A 19,651-nucleotide genomic window follows, 5' to 3' on the forward strand; every position below is an offset into this window, starting at 1 on the left:
TTAAATTCTTGTACCCACTTACGCACTTTGCTTTCACTCGTAACAGTATCACCGTACACTTCGCAAATCTGTTGATGAATTTCTGCAGCAGACAGGTTCCTTGCTGACAAAAACCACATCATTGAGCGAACCTCACATGCGGCGGGCGTTGATAGTCTTAAAAGTTTTGAAAGCAGAGAACAGAACCGTACAGGTTAGCTACAGTGCTGAAATTGAGCACAGTTTTTCCTGAGGCATGCTGGTACACGGTGCACGCGCTCTTGCGGTATGCGAGCAAACTACTAGTGTCTACAGCAAAATAGACCTTACTTGAAAAACATGCCTCGTACAATAACATGAACCTAGTTTCAAGGTAGAAACAAAAGTTTACTTATATTTTGTGCCTCCAGGATCAACTGTCTCACAAATCACTAATATAATTACAAATGTTTCAGAAATGACAACCGGGGGGGGGGGGGGGGGGGGGGGGGGGGGGGGGGGGGGGGGGGGGAACTAATGCCACAAACAAGAATAAAGAGACTCCAGACACAGTTGTAATAATGCCATCTGACAAACCTTTTGGCTTGTGTAATCTCGTTGCTCCACCTGTGTTAACCTCTGGACTATGGCGCATCAACGCTGGACTGTTATCAGTATGTGAGCTCTTGGTAGGATTTAATGCCGCCCTAAGTGGCCTACCTAGTAAACAGAAAATAAAAATAAATTAGACACAGAATTAGTTACAAATACTAACACCTATTCATAGTTTGCACTGTAACACTGTAATATGGTAACTAACACTATCTTGCAACTATAAATAAATAAACAAACATCTAAAACTAACATGTTTAATAAACAGTCAAAGACAAAAAAAAAAAAAAAAAAAAAAAAAAAAATCGCCTGCTTACCAAGTGACAGCTGACATAAGCACAAAATACTTTCCAAAATAAGGTTCTTTCAAGCGGCATACAACAGGAAAAACCTTAGTAAGAGACAACGTTACTTTGGAGTTGCAAAAATAGCCACCCAAAGTACCCGGTCAAGTGACACAACAAGACAGAATTTTCAGTATTTATTTCCTCCAAGTCCAGTCATCAGCTGGTATCCATGAGGAGTCTCAGTTGCTATTTCTTGCTGGGGAAAAGGAATCTTATTCCAAAGCTAAAATTGCATTATGCTCCTGGACAAAACTTACGGACGAAAGTAACTTTCGCATAACATTGCCATGTAACACAGCTCAATGAAACTTTAACCACACCTAGACTGAACTAATACAGTATAGTACAGTAGGTAAGTGAAAGAAATATGCAATGTGGTGAACAGAATGACACTTATTTTAAGACACTAATTCCAGTGTACTCGATGCAATTCATGATGGTCCCCTAGACTTTACAAACAGCAGAACATGGTTCTTAACAGGATATGTGATACCATGGATAGTAATGCATGCTCTGCGATGTGTTCCCATGTTGGGCACAAGGTTGGTAGGGGATTCCTGTGGCCAGGCAGTCCATCCCTCCTCTAGAGCAATTGGCAACCGTTCCATGGCTGTCTGTGCATGTGGACATGCTGCAATACGTCTCCCCAATGCATCTCACACATGCTTGGTGGCACTGAAGTTGCAATGAACAGGCTAAGTCCACTCACTGAATATCCTCTCATTCCAAGAGCTCCTTCACCTGCGCTGTTCAACATGCTTGCACATTGTCACCCACAAAACTGAAGTCAGGGCCAAATGCATGCTTAAACAGATGCCCACAGGGAAGAAGTACAGTGCCACAATACCAATGGCCAGTGAATTTACCACTTTCAAAGATCTAGAAGTCTGTATGCGCATGCAGCATTATGCCTGCCCACACCATAGCACCTGCACTACAAAAATGACCATGTTTGACAATGTGCCTGGGTGCTATTATGTACCCTCATATGGTGAGAGGTGGCAACACTTAATGCACAGAGAAACAATGTTAAACATCGTACAGGTGTAACGATGTGGGCAAACAAATCCCATCTTTGAGCGTGGTACACTCACCAGCCAATGGTATTGCGAAACTGTACTCCTTCCCCGTGTGTGTCTTTTCAGGGGTGCATTTTTATGGATTATGTGACTCAAACAGCACCGATGGAGCAGCTCTTGGAACAAGAGGGTATTTGATGAATGGACTAGCCTGTCCATTCTCCTAACTTAAATCCCATAAATGTATTGTGGAGACAAACTGCAGCACATCCATATGTGCACCAAAGACCAACCTGCAGACATCAACCGTGGTGGTGGTGGAGTAATGGAACATCCTACCACAAGCACTCTTACTCACCTTATGGGAAGAATGGGAGCACATTTCAGAGCATGCACTGCAATCAGTTAAAAACCAAGACCCACCTTTTGTAACATACAGGCGACAAGCACGAATCGTGGTGACTTCAGTGTAATTACTGTCTTCGAATAAAAGAGTAATGTCTATTTCTTTCAGTTACCTTCTGCACTATACTGTAGCTGTTCTTTCTATGTGAGAGCCAAGTTTCATTAAGCTATGTTACTTGATAGTGACATGTCATATTAATGTTAAAGTTTTGTTCTTAAGTTTTGCACACAGACTAATTTTGTTTCTGCAACTACATAGTAACCAGAACATTTTTTTTTTTTTGCTGTTTATGTAGCTGCAGTTTCATAGTGAAGAAACTTTTTGCTATGGATTAGGTCAACATGGACAATTTTACAACCCAATCAAAAGAACACACTAACAAGCTCAAAGCAACAATGCTCTTGGCCTTTAACACCTAGCTCATTTTATGATAAAAATTGGAATTAACTTCTTTTTGAAGCCCAGCCCAAAAAGGTGGTTTTACTCCTCGCAACATATTTTGGACAGAAAATAGAATGTTTTATTTGACACCTGCTGCAACTCCCTTACTGGTACCTGTTTTCTGCTGGTCCTACAAAAAAACTGTTACAGATGAGAGAAGTGAAAATTATGACTGGGAGATGGTGAGATAAGTACTAAAAAGGTCATTCCTTAACAAATAATCACACAAAGAATAAGACTGAATTCCTTGTTGGTTCTTTCATAATACAAGAAGATATATAAAGTACCTAATGTGCACAAGGTAGACTAGATCCCAGCTAACTGATATCATGTTACCCAATACAATATGGCAAAATAAAATATGTAGCACACAAACTGCAAAATCTGGTGGGTCATTTGAGTCATCCATGAGAGAGACACTTTTCTGTGCTTTTAAATGGCTCCACTAACCATTTCAAAGATTTGTGTTGCAACAGATATGAGAGAGATTTAACCTGAAATGCAAAGATAAAATTTGTGATTGATGTAACTGGGCTCATTCCTTCTTAACAACAGAAGAATTTGGTATGATCCCACAGAAGTCATTATTTGGCCACATGTAAAAGTTTCTCAACTCCACTAGCACTGCAACATACAGTATGCCAGCATACGATTCCCAGGGAAAATAAAAAATGACAGTGCAATACTTAGCTTCAAGTCTTTAGAAAGTTCGCAATGCCAAAATATCTGAACACTATGTCTCATCACTGACCAAGCAGGAGAAAATCTCGCACGTGGTGCAATGCACTGGATGTTACATTCTACCTTTGATTGAATGGATATAGTGAGAGCCATTCGGAAAGTGATAATTTTGAATAAGGTTAACATATACAATTAGGATGAACAACAGCAAGCTAATTGATTACCATACAAACAGAACTGGAAAAAATTTATAGGGGTATCAAACAGTGTGTCACAGTAGCATCAATATCAGACATTTATGTAGGCTCTTTTGAATTTGCCACTGATATGATTCACATAACAGGAGGTTATGAACTTAGCTGCAAATTCCTATTGTTCTACATCACTTAGATCGAGCAACCTATTCATCTAAACTTGGTGGTCCACAAGGGCCCAATATAAGTGTCTGTGAAGATAGTACAGCAGAGTCCCGCTAATCTGAATGTTCAGTTCATCTGAACATAAAAAATGTTAGTCTATGGGAAACTGTGTGGTGAACTGCTGTACGTACACACTATTTTAATTTACACAGTACAGTAAACATGTATTAGAAAAATTGGCAGCAAGAAAACATTAGGTTTAAACAATGCATAACAATGAAAGAAAAGCTGTCAAACCTCCAAAAATACAGTGGAAATTTTATCCCTACTTTTTAGATGACAAAAACTCAGTCATTGTTTTTTGGTGTAATGAAGACAGTCTGTTATATGATGCATAATTGCACCATAGTCTCAAACATCAAATCAGCAGGTGTAGCAGTGGGCTGTTGCTCCAAATGATGTAGCGTGAGGTCAAGGGCTTCTGCGTGTCACTGCATGGCACCAGCTCTCCTTTGTCGCTTTCAGGCTCATTGTCACTTCCATCACAGCAGTCCCTTCTTCCTGGTCTCGAGTCACAGCAGCAACTAAATCAGCATCAGTACGGTTCTCCACACATGCCCCATCTGCTGCCATCCACTCATCTACATTTCCTTCACTAGCTTCTTCACATCCAGGGATTGTATCATTTATAGTAGATTTTCCTCTTCATTTGCAACTAGGTTGTCCTGATATTCAAGAGATGTCCACCGTTTTCTCCACGATTTTCTCAGAGTATTTTCTGAAATATTCTGTCATGCCTCAGCGTCCCAATAAACAACATCATTCACATTGGTCCTTTTTATTTTGTCCACTAAAGGAATGTTATCATCTTTGATCAGCATTCTTAAAAATTGTTTTCCGTAAATCAGTTCTAATGTTTGCAGTACGCCCTGGTCCACCAGCTGTAGAAGTGGTGTAGCATTTGGCGGCAAAAACTTCGCCAAAATTTCTTCATCACATAATTCCTCAGTGCTTGGGTGAGATGGCGTGTTATCAATCAAAAGGATCGCATGGGGACGCAAATGATTTTCCTTAGAAAACCGTCAAACAGAGAGAACAAACTGGCCCTGAAACCATTCTTTGAACAGTTTACCATCCATCCATGCTTTTTTCTGGTTGTGATAATATATGTGCAGGGACTTCTTGTTGCAGTTTTTAAAAGCTCTGGGCCTAGCCGTCTGCCGATCAGCATTAAAAGCAGCTTTTGATTACCAGCAGCGTTGCTGCACGCTAATAAAGTCTCACGATCGTTGCACATTTTAAAACCAGGAGCATGGTCTTTTGCTTTTGATGCCAAGCTTTCTGTTGGCAGTGCCCTAAAATGAAGGCCAGTCTCGTCAGTGTTATAAATTTGTTGGGGAGAATACTTTCCCCCTCTTATTTTTTCAAACTCACCGAAGTATTCCTTCGCTGCATCACGGTCAGAAGAAAGCTTAGCTGACGGAATCTATGACGTTTTTTGAATCTGTCCAAACAACCCGTACTTGCACTAAAAGACTCATCACCATTCATTAACTTGTTCAGGTAAACAGCCTTCTCCTACACCAGTGCTCCACTCAAAGGAGCTCCCCTTTCTCTTTCCTGCATAAACCAAAGGAAAAGAGGTTCATCCACTTTATCATACTGGAACTGTTTTAAATTCTGCCGTGTTTCAAGTGTATTTCCCGAAGACGTTGCATAGGACTGTTCAGGCTTCACTTGGTTCTTCTTCCAATCACAAATGGTTGCTTTACCAACATCTAGTTCCGTTGCCAGTTTAGAGACATTTTCACCATTGTCTATCCGCTTCAAAGCATTCAGTTTTTCTTTGAGAGTAGATGTTGCATGTTTCCATTTACTCATGACAAAAATACGTACACCACTACACCTGAATGAACACAACTGTTACGCATGCCAGCGATCAATAACTAACATAACCAAGCGCTTTGTGAGCCAACTGGCAATGAACTGACCTCAGACACTACAAAGGTCTCAACAATGCACAACAACAAGGGCAGGGAGTCAGAGTGAATCACTGTTTCCACAGTTGTTCCCATTTGTTACCATGCTGTACCTACTTATCTGCTTGGTATACTTCATTCTAGAAACTCGTCACTGTAATTCCGGCTAATCCGAACAAATCGGTAATTCGAACAAGGTCCGGCCCCAATTAGTTCGGATTAATGGGACTCTACTGTATACAATGTGTCTCAAGAATTGCTAGGTGAGTTATAGACGCTCATCAACATAGTTTCCAATAACTGTTTTGCGCCATTGGTAAATCCACAGAAGAGAAAGCCACAGAAAAGACTGTTAATCATGTTTTCCAAAGAATTATTAAGTGGTTCTCTGAAAATCGGCTCTCCGTAAATTTTGAGAAAAAACCACTACATTCAGTTCCGCACAACAAACAGAATCATACCAACAACTGATGTAACCCATGAACAGGTGTCAGTAAACTGGGTAGAATGCTCCATATGATTGGGTCTACTTATCAATGAAAACCAACTGGCACAAGCACGATATCCATCTTCTCAAACACTTAAGTTAAGCTATTTTTGTTCTTCATATAATAGCTAGCCTCTGAAACTAACGTATTATCCTCCAAGCATATTTTCACTCAGTAATATCTTACAGAATAATTTTCTAGCGTAACTCATCACTCAGAAATTAAGTATTGATTGCACAAAAGTGAGCAGTATGAATAATGTGTGTTCATTGTAAATGATTCATCACAATTTTAGAATAATGATGTCCATCCATACAACACTAAGAGGGCTCAGAAAGGAGTTAAATATGCAGAAAGAAAGTTTTGATCATTTGCCCAGAACCAAAAAATGCTCGACATGCAGCAATGGAAGATTCAAATATAACCCAAAATCTTTTCTCCTGGGCAACTCCTCCTATTCCATGGAGGAATTTCTCTTTAAAAATTAGTATACTGTAAATAATCATTTGTTTCTAAGTGTTGTTGCATGAGCAGGACTAAAAAAATGATTAATGTTAACACTAATCACATATACACTTCTGTAACTCATTCCACATGGTTCAAATGATCTGTGGAGCATGTAACTAACAGAGCTTCCTCTCTCACCACACAGGTGAACACCTCACTTAAGTGAATCTGAGCACATTCAGGTCATGGCAGCCCCAAGACAAATACATTAGCTTCCATCTAATTCACCATTAACAACTGATAAACTAAAAGCCTGATACTGCCATCAATGCAGTAATTTATTTCCAAATTCTGTCATCCCAGGAGAGGGGGGGTGGAGGGGGGGGGGAGGGGGAAGGCAGCAGCAGATTCGGAGAACACCACCTGTCAATCAGATTATCCTTGTCTTTAATGTTATCAATCAGCTACTTCTTAAAATCATGCCCTGAAATGAGGTCCATTCTGTCTGAGATTTTGATGATGATACCTAGAATAGCTTTTTATCGCCCTCCCAATCCCTGCAATATCCTTGTCACACCCTTTGCTCCTCCTGCACCCAACTCCCTACCCTATGGCTCCTACCACTGTGACAGTTCCCACTGCAAGGCTGGCCCTATGTGCCCTCCTACCACCACCTACACCAGCCCTATAACTGGCAAAATATGTATTATCAAAGGGAGAGCCACCTGTGAAACAGCATGTTGTGTACATAAACAATGTTAGGCCTTTTACAACAGCATGACTACCACAAAGTTATGAGGATGAAAGGGCGTAGGCACAGGGTGTATACTGGCAATACACAGTATCCTGTTGCAGAGTGTCCTCTACAACATGACAGTCATGACCTTGGTGCTTGTTTCACCACACGGTCCATCTGGATTCTTCCAGTCTCACAGAACTCCTCGGGTGGGACCTAGTGCTACAACATGTCCTTGGTTCTCGCCACCCACCTAGCCTTAATTTAGATTAATTTATTCCATCTTAGATTTACTCCTTTCTTCACCCCATTTTAGCTTTCTACATCTTTCAATTTCTGACTGACCTGTCTACTTTTTACCACCCCCTTCCACCTCTGTTACATACAATGCACTTAGCTTTCTACTCTTATTAACTCATGCATAATGTTTTTGCACTGATGTCTGACTTGCCTATTACACTGTCTTCCACCTTTATGCTCTCGGAGTTTTCAAATCTCGGCAGTGCAGTCCCCAACTACCAGTATTCCCATTCGATAAGTATCATTACCTAGGGTTCTGAGTGAATTTTCCAAACTATACTCCTTTACCTAAACCTCTCCAGTCCTTTTTCTTCATTCCTCTTCCTTCCCATTCAACCCTTCTGAAAGGAGGCGGCGGCACTGGTAACGCAAGCTTGCACACATAAGACATTTTTTAAATGTGTGTGTTCTCCTGCTGCCACTTGGTGAGATTTTTTTTATTTATCCGATTACGTTATATATACTTATTACATTGATGTGCAAGTTCACAGCATTTTTGTTTTGCATGTTGGTATTCAGGTTGCTATGTGTTTATCAAATGTCATTTTTTTACTGTTTGTGGTTACATATTGCGATTTGACTGGAGTGTCAAGTGGAGAAATCAGAACATTTCCAGCATTCTTCTGTTTGAGTTTAATAGGGGGGTAACAGCACGGAGGCAGTCAGAAGCATTTGCACAATGTATGGGGTCAATGCCATTGGACAGAGCACGGCAGGAAAATGGTTCTCTCATTATACAGAGAATCATTTTGACATTAGGGATTCTCCACATTCAGGAAGATCTTTGGGGTTTGATGAACATTGTTTAAATGCATTAATCCACAACAATATAGGTCAGTGTACTAAAAAACTGGTAAATTTGATGAGCTGTGATCATTCTTCCATTACGTGACATATGCTTGCATTGTTGAAGGTTCAAAAATTGGTTACATTGGTACCCCATTCTCTAAGCCAAATCACAAATATTGGGGGCAGCCATGTGTGCACCTCTGCTTGCTCATCAACAGTTGGCTCAGGAACAACATTGACCATTCCTGTTGTGTATTGTTACTGGTAATGAGAAATGGTATCTTTATGCTAACATACAGAAAGAAAGGAATGGTTGAGCCCAAACAAAGCAGCAGCAACTCATACAAAGCCCTGAGCACACCCACAAAAGGTAATATTATGCATCTGCCGGAACAGCGATGGTGTGGTGTAATACAAATTGCTTCCCCAAGATGTAACCATCACTGCTGACAATTACTGTCAACGACTGATTCCTCTTGCCTACACAATCCAAGAACAACGACCAGGAAGACTGAGTGAAGCAATGCTACTCCATGACAACACACACCTGTATTCAGCTAGACTGATGAAGAAAACTATATAGGAGTTGGATTGGGAAGTCATTCCACACCCATCTTATACACCTGATCTTGAATCCTCAGATTTTTCACCTTTTCCACACTCTAACAACCTCTCCAGGCGAAAATGCGCTCTGGACATGACTCTACAAGTTCAAGTTCCAGCCACATGATCTCTTACAGTTGCAGAATAAAAAGATTACCCCAGTGTTTGCGAACTGTTGTAAATAGTGAAGGAGAATACATTATTGATGACTAAAGTCCCTTGGTGTACCTGTTGTGTTTATTGAACTGATGGAAAACCTTTCAAACTTATGCACCAACCCAGTACGTAGTGGCCATCCAAGCACTTGATTCACATCATACATAAATGTTTGCATCAAGTAACCTTGCAGTTTCTCACTCTGTATGCTAAGTGCCATGGAATTTGAGTTATGTGACCATACCATACAGCTTTCTTGAAGCAATGCCCTCCCCTCAGTATTTCTCAGAATTTGTCAATAGAATTTGAAAGATTTCGAGATGTCTGCCAATCTACATGTGCTGACACTAAGAGCCACTGCACTAGCCATAAAGCAGTGAACTGCTTGACCTTGGGCTGTGACATTAATTTCATATGCATAGCTAGAAATAAGTATCATACATGACCATGAACATCACTGTAACATGCTTTCACAAAAGCTTGGTACTTCTTCGCATCATTTCAATCACAGTAAGTGGTCAGATTGTAGTGCAAGGTGTGAGTGTTGTCAGCCCTGTGGGAGATTTCCTCCTCTTAACATGATCGACAGGAAGTGCAAAACGGCTAAGCAGGGATGGCTAGAGGACAAATGTAGAGGATGTAGAGGTTTATCTCACTACGGGTAAGATAGATACAGCCTACAGGAAATTTAAAGAGACCTTTGGAGAAAAGAGAACCACTTGTATGAATATCAAGAGCTCAGATGGAAACCCAGTTCTAAGCAAAGAAGGGAAAGTAGAAAGGTGGAAGGAGTATATAGAGGGTCTATACAAGGGTGATGTACTTGAGGACAATATTATGGAAATGGAAGAGGATGTAGATGAAGATGAAATGTGAGATACGATACTGCGTGAAGAGTTTGATAGAGCACTGAAAGACCTAAGTTGAAACAAGGCCCCGGGAGTAGACAACATTCCATTAGAACTACTGATAGCCTTGGGAGAGCCAGTCCTGACAAAACTCCACCATCTGGTGAGCAAGATGTATGAGACAGGCAAAATTCCCTCAGACTTCAAGAAGAATGTAATAATTCCAATCACAAAGAAAGCAGGTGTTGGCAGATGTGAAAATTACCGAACAATCAGTTTAATAAGCCACAGCTGCAAAATACTAACGTGAATTCTTTACAGACTAATGGAAAAACTAGTAGAAGCCGACCTCGGGGAAGATCAGTTTGGATTCTGTAGAAATATTGGAACACGTGAGGCAATACTGACCCTACGACTTAGCTTAGAAAACAGATTAAGGAAAGGCAAACCTACGTTTCTAGCATTTGTAGACTTAGAGAAAGCTTTTGACAATGTTGACTGGAATACTCTCTTTCAAATTCTGAAGGTGGCAGGGGTAAAATACAGGTAGCAAAAGGCTATTTACGATTTGTACAGAAACCAGATGGCAGTTATAAGAGTCAAGGGACATGAAAGGGAAGGAGTGGTTGGGAAGGGAGTGAGACAGGGTTGTAGCCTTTCCCCGATGTTATTCAATCTGTATATTGAGCAAGCGGTGAAGGAAACAAAAGAAAAATTTGGAGTAGGTATTAAAATCCATGGAGAAGAAATAAAAACTTTGAGGTTTGCCGATGACATTGTAATTATGTCAGAGACAGCAAAAGACTTGGGAGAGCAGTTGAGCGGAAAGGATAGTGTCTTGAAAGGAGGATATAAGATGAACATCAACAAAAGCAAAATGAGGATAATGGAATGTAGTCGAATTAAGTCAGGTGATGCTGAGGGAATTAGATTAGGAAATGAGACACTTAAAGTAGTAAAGGAGTTTTGCTATTTAGGGAGTAAAATAACTGATGATGGTCGAAGTAGAGAGGATATAAAATGTAGACTGGCAATGGCAAGGAAAGCATTTCTGAAGAAGAGAAATTTGTTAACATTGAGTATTAATTTAAGTGTCAGGAAGTCGTTTCTGAAAGTATTTGTATGGAGTGTAGCCATGTATGGATGTGAAACAGGGACGATAACTAGTTTGGACAAGAAGAGAATAGAAGCTTTCAAAATGTGGTGCTACAGAAGAATGCTGAAGATTAGATGGGTAGATCATATAACTAATGATGAAGTATTGAATAGAATTGGGGAGAAGAGGAGTATGTGGCACAACTTGACTAGAAGAAGGAATCGGTTGGTAGGACATGTTCTGAGGCATCAAGGGATCACAAATTTAGCATTGGAGGGCAGCGTGGAGGGTAAAAATCGTAGAGGGAGACCAAGAGATGAATACACTAAGCAGATTCAGAAGGATTTAGGCTGCAGTAGGTACTGGGAGATGAAGAAGCTTGCACAGGATAGAGTAGCATGGAGAGCTGCATCAAACCAGTCTCAGGACTGAAGACAACAACAACAACAACAACATTCCACTGAACAATCTGCACTGTTACTGGATTATGGGGGAAGGAAAAAGGGGGGGGGGGGGGGAAGGGGTCTGCCATACTGGATTTATACGATTTTGCCATATTCAACAGTTTACACTTTCCTTCACCACCTTATCAATTTTTACCGTTTTCTGGATGAACATATGAGGGGCAGTCAAATGAAAACTGATCACAATGAGACCACAGAATGGTTCCATTCAAAAGATCACCATAAGCATTGAGACATTTATCCCACGGGAGACGAGACAATTTCTGCTTTGTAGCATGTGGTTGGCCACTGACGGATCCACAACTGCACCAATTCTTGCACTTCGTTGTCCAATGCATGTCTCTTCAGGTTTCTGAAGATGTGAAAATCACAAGACTGTACAGAGGATGCTGAAATGTTTCCTAACCAAACCGCTGAAGTGTAGCCTTCGTTTGATTGGCAGTGTTGGGGCCAGCATTATTGTGCAACAGATGATTCTGACCGACAACATTCCAACAGCCCGAGCGCAAATGGCAAAGTTGTTAGTGGAAACCTCCCACACCTCACCTGGCACAGAAATACAAAGCTGTTCACGCAAGTTCTGGTGTTAGGCTGACCTGTCCTCTGCTCATTGTGTTCCTCTAGCATGAAATCACAATCAATCTGCAGTGCTACGAAGACATTTTGCAGAAACTTCGATGTGTCACGAAGTTAAAACACCCAGAATGCCGTCTGACAATCATCCTGTTGGACGACGATGCACGACTTGGTTAGGAAACACTGCAAAATCCTCTGTACTGGTCAGATCTTTCACCATGTGATATATCTTTGGCAACCTGAAGAAAGACGTGTGGACATCAGTTTCAGTTGGACGAGGAAGTACAAGAGTAGGTGTGTGTGTGTGTGTGTGTGTGTGTGTGTGTGTGTGTGGATCCTTCAGTGGCCGACCATGTTCTATGAAACAGGAGTCAATCTCTCTTCTCCCAGTGGAATAAATGTCTTACCTTGTGTGGTGATTACTTTTGAACAGAACCGTTCCATGGTCTCATTGTGGTGGGTGTTCAGTTTTCATTTCACTGCTCCTTATAATTTGAAAATACTCTCAAAACTGTGTGTTTTAAGGCATAATTTGTAGGTGTGGCATATCAAGGAAAAGATCGGCAGCCCTCGGGCACTGTTACTGAAAAGAAATATGAACCCAAAAGCAAAATTATAGATTTAGGCATTCCTAACTATCAGATGGCTTCTTTGTGTGCTCCCCATACAGCAAGCCCTGTGGTCACAGTAATTATGTCACTATAATTGAAGTATTTTTGCTCTTAAACTGTATTTTCACCAACGGTGCTGTCTTCTGGAGCATTACCATTATTTTAATGCATTTAAAAGGCTGTTACAATCATAGTATTTATGGTTTATTGAAGCACTGACACCCAACCTTCATACTGAATGGACGAGTCAAATTTAATATAAATGGGTTGATCAGTTTCAAGACAGGTTATGCCACATGAACTAAGTTGAACAGGTGACACCAACTCTTCATCATATTGCAGAGAATTAATTGACAGTTATTCACTCAGTACATGAATAAAATCTGTACTCCAGGTTGCAAGGAGGGGGGTGAGGGGATCCAAGTGCCACCTATTGCATCCCTTTGTGAACGCCTATGGGTGTTCCAAGCAATGCAACTGTGAGACACTAATATAAAGCATTAAAACCATTCAAGTTTTTGGTAATCACTACACTGTCTAAGTCATACTCCTGTTATCTCAAGTTTTAGTGATCTCAACACCAAAGTCCCACTCCATAGATATTGATAGATTGGTTGGTTGGTTTAAAAAGGGAGGGGAAGGGACCAAACTGCCAGGTCATCAGTCCCTTATTTCGAATCAAACTATGCCACAAGGATATTGGTAGAAGTGGATAAAAGTTTCCAGTGCTACTTTGATCTCAGTAGAGTGTGAGGTGTAGAGAAAGCAGGAAGGACTGCCACACAACAATGCCACTTTAGGCACGTGTGCATGAAGATAATCAGCAGCTACAGTATCAGTTACACACAGAAGTAATGTGAAAGCATATCACAGAGTCGTTCATGTTCAAACACACTCATTACACTATTTTTCAGCTGATAGACCTAACACGAGTTCGCCATGCCACTATAGAGCTACAGCTGTTAGATCACTAGAGTTGGCAGCAGTTGTAAGCGTAAGATGGTTGACACAGACTCGTGCCAATAAGTAGAAAGCGAAGTTCAAATCAGCATCGCAACAGACAATGTCACTTTCTACTGCCGCCAAGCTCTGCAGTCTAACAATCACTGTAACTGTTCAACAGACAAAATTAAATCTCACTCAAAACAATTAATAACCGTCATACTTGAAGGTAAGTGCCTTTAAACCCACTAAGAAAAAAGCTCTTCATAGGGGTGTGTGTGTGTGTGTGTGTGTGTGTGTGTGTGTGTGTGTGTGTGTGTGTGTGTGTGTAAAAAACTGATGAAATAACTTTTTATCACTACCTATGACAATGAATGTCAATTTTTACTCTCAGACTTAAAATCTACTACAAATATTATGAAAAAGCTCCAAATGTTGAGCACTCAGTTTTCCGTTTTAACGGTATGGTAGGCATTGAGAATAAACTATCCTTAGAGGAAAACATTCATCTTACAATTCAGAAACAATGTTGAGCCACTTAAGCCGTCCGCACGCGGACCAAGCAGCCAAATCTCGAGCGTGCCGAGATTCCGACGTTTCATCGTGGAACAGCACGTTGAAGAATCTTCCAGAAAGTGCTGAGTAATATCCAGCACGTCCGGTATTCTGAACGTGCGTTTCAACGTTGTCCAATGAGATGGCAGAACGCCACCTACGTCATATTCACGTCACCACCTTTCAAGAGAGCTGTGAGGCGCCATATTGGCATTGTGTTGAAGTCTATATTAGGTATCCCGTTTCAGAGGACTAGCAAATTGACGCGATCTCTCGAAAACCCGTCTTTAATTGTATGATTCGTTATAATAAAATGACGATAAACGTCATATTCGTGGTGAAAGAATTATTGTAACTTGCTTATTATGAGAGGCAGTGCCACATTGAGGATCCATAAAAGAAAAGCACCGTCCTTGATACAATTTTCTATAATTAAATTTCAGTCAGTAACATTCCTACGATTACAGATTTCAGGAGACGGAAGGGCTGCGTTCACAGTGGCATCGACAACGGTCGTCGGACTCCCATCACTGGTAACATCGGCCGACCGCTTTGTCACGGTGCGTCCGACCTGCTTCGTCAGTTTGTGGCTGGGTCATGGTGGTTAGGTTACACTCTATTTTATGTATAAGGTAGGTTAGATTTTTACTCCAAGGGTGGGATGGATACCACGACTCCTCTGTGCTTGGAGATGAGTACTGCAGTGTGGCGTTTGCTATTAAAAAGACGCAAAATGCAAGAAAATAAGCTATGTCTGTCTCTAAAAGAACGTGGCGAGTATTGTACACTCTGCCGTCAGTTATTGGAATTACCACACAAGTTTTACGAATATATGAGACGAAGGGAAAAACGCCATGCCACTAAAGTTGGGAACGCTAAAATTTTGGCACCACTTTCCTTCCCCTGCCAAATATTAGTGTCAGAAAGACCCACTATCTTAGAATTTAAAATGGCATTCTTGATGTTGTTCGTATTTATACGTGTATATTATGAGAATATGTACTTTCCAATGACACGCCTTAAGGATCTCTCCCAAATACGTTGTTCCGAGTACGGTTTATTATGCTAGAGTGGTAGGCTGTGAACTTGGTGTTTTGCCAATGACGCTATGAGCACATGATGGGTAAGTTACGTGGTAAAATGCGCGGATAAATTTTATCTCTGAGTAAGCAACAATTATTTTATTAATAAAAGATCTGTGGTTTCATTGCAGCTTACTTTACTGTAAAAATGGTGAAAATTAATGCAATACTGTCGGAATATTCAGATAATCAGAATCTAGTACTGGAAACTTCAATGGTCTTTAAACACTTAGTAGTGGCAGTATTATTTCAGGGTGAGTGCTGCAGTTAACGAAGGAAATCATGTATATCAGTGTCTTTTTAGTGTACTTGCCCAAAGCACAGCTTCAAAATTCGCTAAAGAATAAATCTCACATTTAGTAGTATTAGTGGTGCAAGAGTGAAGATATTACCTTTTTAATTAGCCTTTAGGGCATCGTATATAGCATCCAGCATATCACAGAAAAACTTTGAAAATGTATTTTTCAGAACGTGGTACAACGAGGTACAGGCCTGAACACTGGAAAAACGTATGGGCCAGATGTCAAATACTGGCGTGTCACGTCTAGTTTTACTCGAGCCACAACTGCATCTTAAGTGTGAGTATCTGGTTTTTAACAATGATCGGATCACATCTCTACAAGTACTCGAAATTAGCTTTCGTTATCCGAAAGTTTTCCACGTACTGTGTGTGTCTTCGACTTTACATACTCAAGATGATTAGTGGTGACCTTGAAAAAGCAAGATTACAAACTGTGTTTTGATCAAGTTATTTGAAGTTGTGCAGACATACGTTAATTAACCTTCAATGACTCATTTAGCATACGTGTGAAAGATAAAGGTTAAAATAAGATACTATGAACACGCAAAGCACTGAAAAGTGGGCGCGCACACCATCACATATGCAAATCACTTCATGTAACAGAATCATCACTCTACTGGAATAAAAACGCCAGTAGGCAGTGATGATAGTTTATAGGCAGCTAATGTCCACCTACAACAACCCAAAAAGACCTACTACAGTAACAGAAGATACGCCATTCTCCTCACTGTAACGAATTAATTTTTTGAGGTTATAATATACACCTAAAATATTCGAAAAGGATTTTCTCTATTTGTTGTTGCCAATAAACGTGTGTAGTTCATAGATTCTGAACCATATCCCGATTATGTTATTTTTATCCTCAGGATGCACAAACTCACTCTTTCTTACATTAAATTTATCAGATTCTCACAGCCCATATGAGAGAACATAGGGCGATTTGACTGAAGAAAAACTGATTCGAATATCACCGATTGTCGTCTGAAGTGTACATGTTTGGATGATGAGATCGTCTACAGTATGAGCTCGCTCATAGTGGCGTACTGATTTGAAAAGATCGGCCGATGTCTGTTGTCGGCGGCATAAGCTGACATTTGTGCCACTGTGACCGTAGCCTAAGACGTTAGGTATCGCGACACGTGTTTGTGCTCGGGGTCAGCGTAATTAGTAGCGTCACAGATTCATAACGAAGAGGGTGATGGGTTGGTGTTTCGCGTTCATCTTTTTCTAACTTTCGCGTTTTAATGGATTCTGATACTTTATTAGTTTATATAAGAATATATACCATAACTTTGAAGTTACGTAAATATAAGTGCGCTCTTTGAGAAGTGAGTGTTCGATTGGCTTAATGTATAGAACAGCTTGCATTAAGATATTTTGCCCTCCTTTCTTTTAAGTTTTGTAATTAACATGTGAAGATTCTGTTGCTGAACAGGAGCAGTGATCAAGTAAGTATGATGTTAGGGTTTTACTGAAAAGTGAGAATGGTGAAATAATTTTTATGTTATTTGGAGAACTATTGTAAATTTGTATTGCGCTATTTGCAATCGAACTTTTGTAAGCCGATGTCCATATTGACTGGACGTGGTACTTTCCTTTTTGCCTTGAAATGAAATGAAATTATCGTATGGCATTGTTGGTCGAGAGGTCCCATTCGGGTTCGGCTGCAAACTGCAAGTCTTATTTCAGTCGGCGCTACATTGGGCGACTTGCTGCCGATGATGACAACACGATACCCAGTCCCTAAGCGGAGAAAATCTCCAACCCAGCCGGAAATCGAACCCAGGCCCAGTGCATGGGAGGCAAGCACGTTACTACCCAGGTAAGCAGGCATGACCACGGATGTTCAGGTATGTTTATGCATATGGTACTATAGACAGAACAACATGCCTAGAATATCACAATGGAGGAAATGTGCGTTTCAGTTGGGTCAACGTAGGTATTTTATGCGTGCCCATTTTGTAAACTGTGTGATTTACGAACCAGAAACAGCCGACAACTGCCGGCGAAGCGCGTTGTGATCGTGTGTTGCACATTGGGGCACACGTACCGTACGCACAAGTCGCATCGTTTCTGAGTGTTCAGCAGCATACTGAACTTAACTCGCTCGACGTTAACGTTCAAAAGCTTTAGGATGCATGGTGCGGTAGACTGTGCATTGGGAGTGAATCGTGCAACTTGTCTCCAAATGTGACACACACAATTTCTTCAGTAGTCGCCATTTGCGGGTAACAAGACATGCTCCAATGCCAGTGTAAGAAAATCATCTCCTAATATCAAATGCAGTTACTCAAGGCGCTGGAACCCAAAGTCACATCGATATTTTAAAATTCGGCACTCTACAGCCGACAATGAATGAATACTGTACAGACCACAATAATGGAAGCCCTTAAGCTGCTTTTCATGGCCACAACGTTTTTGAAATTGGCAACAGATAGGTAAGATGCTGTTATTTAAAGTTGTTCTCACAAATGTGACAGTGGATGCAGACTGACTGTCAACACTTTCAATGAAGCTCTGCCTGGGGCTAACAGTGGATATTGTGAATAAAAAAAAAAAACCTTGATTGAAGTGATGTGGTTTATCAGGGAACTGAGAGGCTCTTTTTGGTGAGCTGTTACTTGTGAGCTGAAATCCATCACAAGTATGTAGTCAGAAATTGCATACTTGGCTCCACGAATCAGCACAGTTTCAGATAACTCAGATTGCCCTTTTCTCATATGAAATACTGTTGAATATGGATGAAGGGCAACAGGGTGATTCCATATTTATAGCTTTCCAAAAAGCATTTGATATGCTGCCTCACTGCAGACTGTTAAAGGTACGAGCATATGGAATAAGTTGCCAGATGTTTGGGTGGCTCGAAGACTTGTAATAGAACTAAATACGTTGTCTTCGACTGCAAGGGAAGTGCTATTGATCTGCTACCATTTTCTGTATACATAAATGATACTGTGGACAGGACGGGCAGCAATCTGCGGTTGTTTGTTGATGATGCTGTGGTGTACGGGAAGGTGTTGAAGATGACTGACTGTGGAATGATACCAGATGACTAAGACAAAATTTCTAGTTGGAGTAATGAATGGCAGCTGGCTCTAAACACAGAATAATTTAAGTTAATGCGAATGAGTAGGAAAAACAAACCTGTAATGTTTGGACACAGCATTAGCAGTGTCCAGCTTGACACAGTCATACCTATTAATACCTAAACAATGTTGCGAAGTGATATGAAATGGAACGAGCATGTGAGGATTGTGATAGGGAAGGCAAATGGTCAACTTCGGTTTACTGGGAGGTAAAGGTGACTGCATATAAGACGCTAGCGTGACCTATGTTGTGTGTTTGGCATCCGCATCGGGCCAGATTAAAGGAAGGCATTGAAGCAATTCAGAGATGGGCCACTAGATTTGTTACCAGTAGGTCCTAGCAACACGCAAGTGTTACAGAGGTGCTTCAAGAACTCACATGGTGATCCCTGGAGGGAAGCCAAAGTTCTTTTCGAGGAACACTATTGAGAAAATTTAGAGAACCGGCATTTGAAGCTTATTGCAGAACGATCCTACGGCCACCAACATACGTTTCGCATATGAACCACAAAGATAAGATACGACAAATTACGGTTTATATGAAAGCATATAAACAGTCTATCGCACACTTTATTTGCATGTGGAACACAAAAGAAGACAACTAGTAGCAGAGATCCAATTCCATAGCGAACAATGTGCACCACAAGCATATTATTGTCAATATGTTTTGGATAAATTGCAGCATCCATCATAAATCTATGGTGCAACTCAACTCAGTATTTTTCACAATAATGAATATTACTATAGGTGACAGAAGTTATACAAGTCA

The 19,651-nt window shown here is 40.7% G+C and overlaps 1 protein-coding gene across 3 annotated transcripts in view; it reads right to left on the bottom strand.

Annotated features, from left to right (window-relative positions):
- LOC124555178 (CCR4-NOT transcription complex subunit 2) overlaps positions 1-19,651 on the bottom strand; it is a 102,148-nt gene that overhangs the window by 22,261 nt on the left and 60,236 nt on the right. For all 3 annotated transcript variants that reach the window (XM_047129007.1, XM_047129008.1, XM_047129006.1), the window contains exon 3: positions 556-678. In XM_047129007.1, the coding sequence (XP_046984963.1) occupies positions 556-678 (123 nt within the window). The remainder of the gene's footprint in view (positions 1-555; positions 679-19,651) is intronic.

The sequence above is a fragment of the Schistocerca americana genome, chromosome X, assembly GCF_021461395.2.
Source record: "Schistocerca americana isolate TAMUIC-IGC-003095 chromosome X, iqSchAmer2.1, whole genome shotgun sequence".
Taxonomy (NCBI): domain Eukaryota; kingdom Metazoa; phylum Arthropoda; class Insecta; order Orthoptera; family Acrididae; genus Schistocerca; species Schistocerca americana.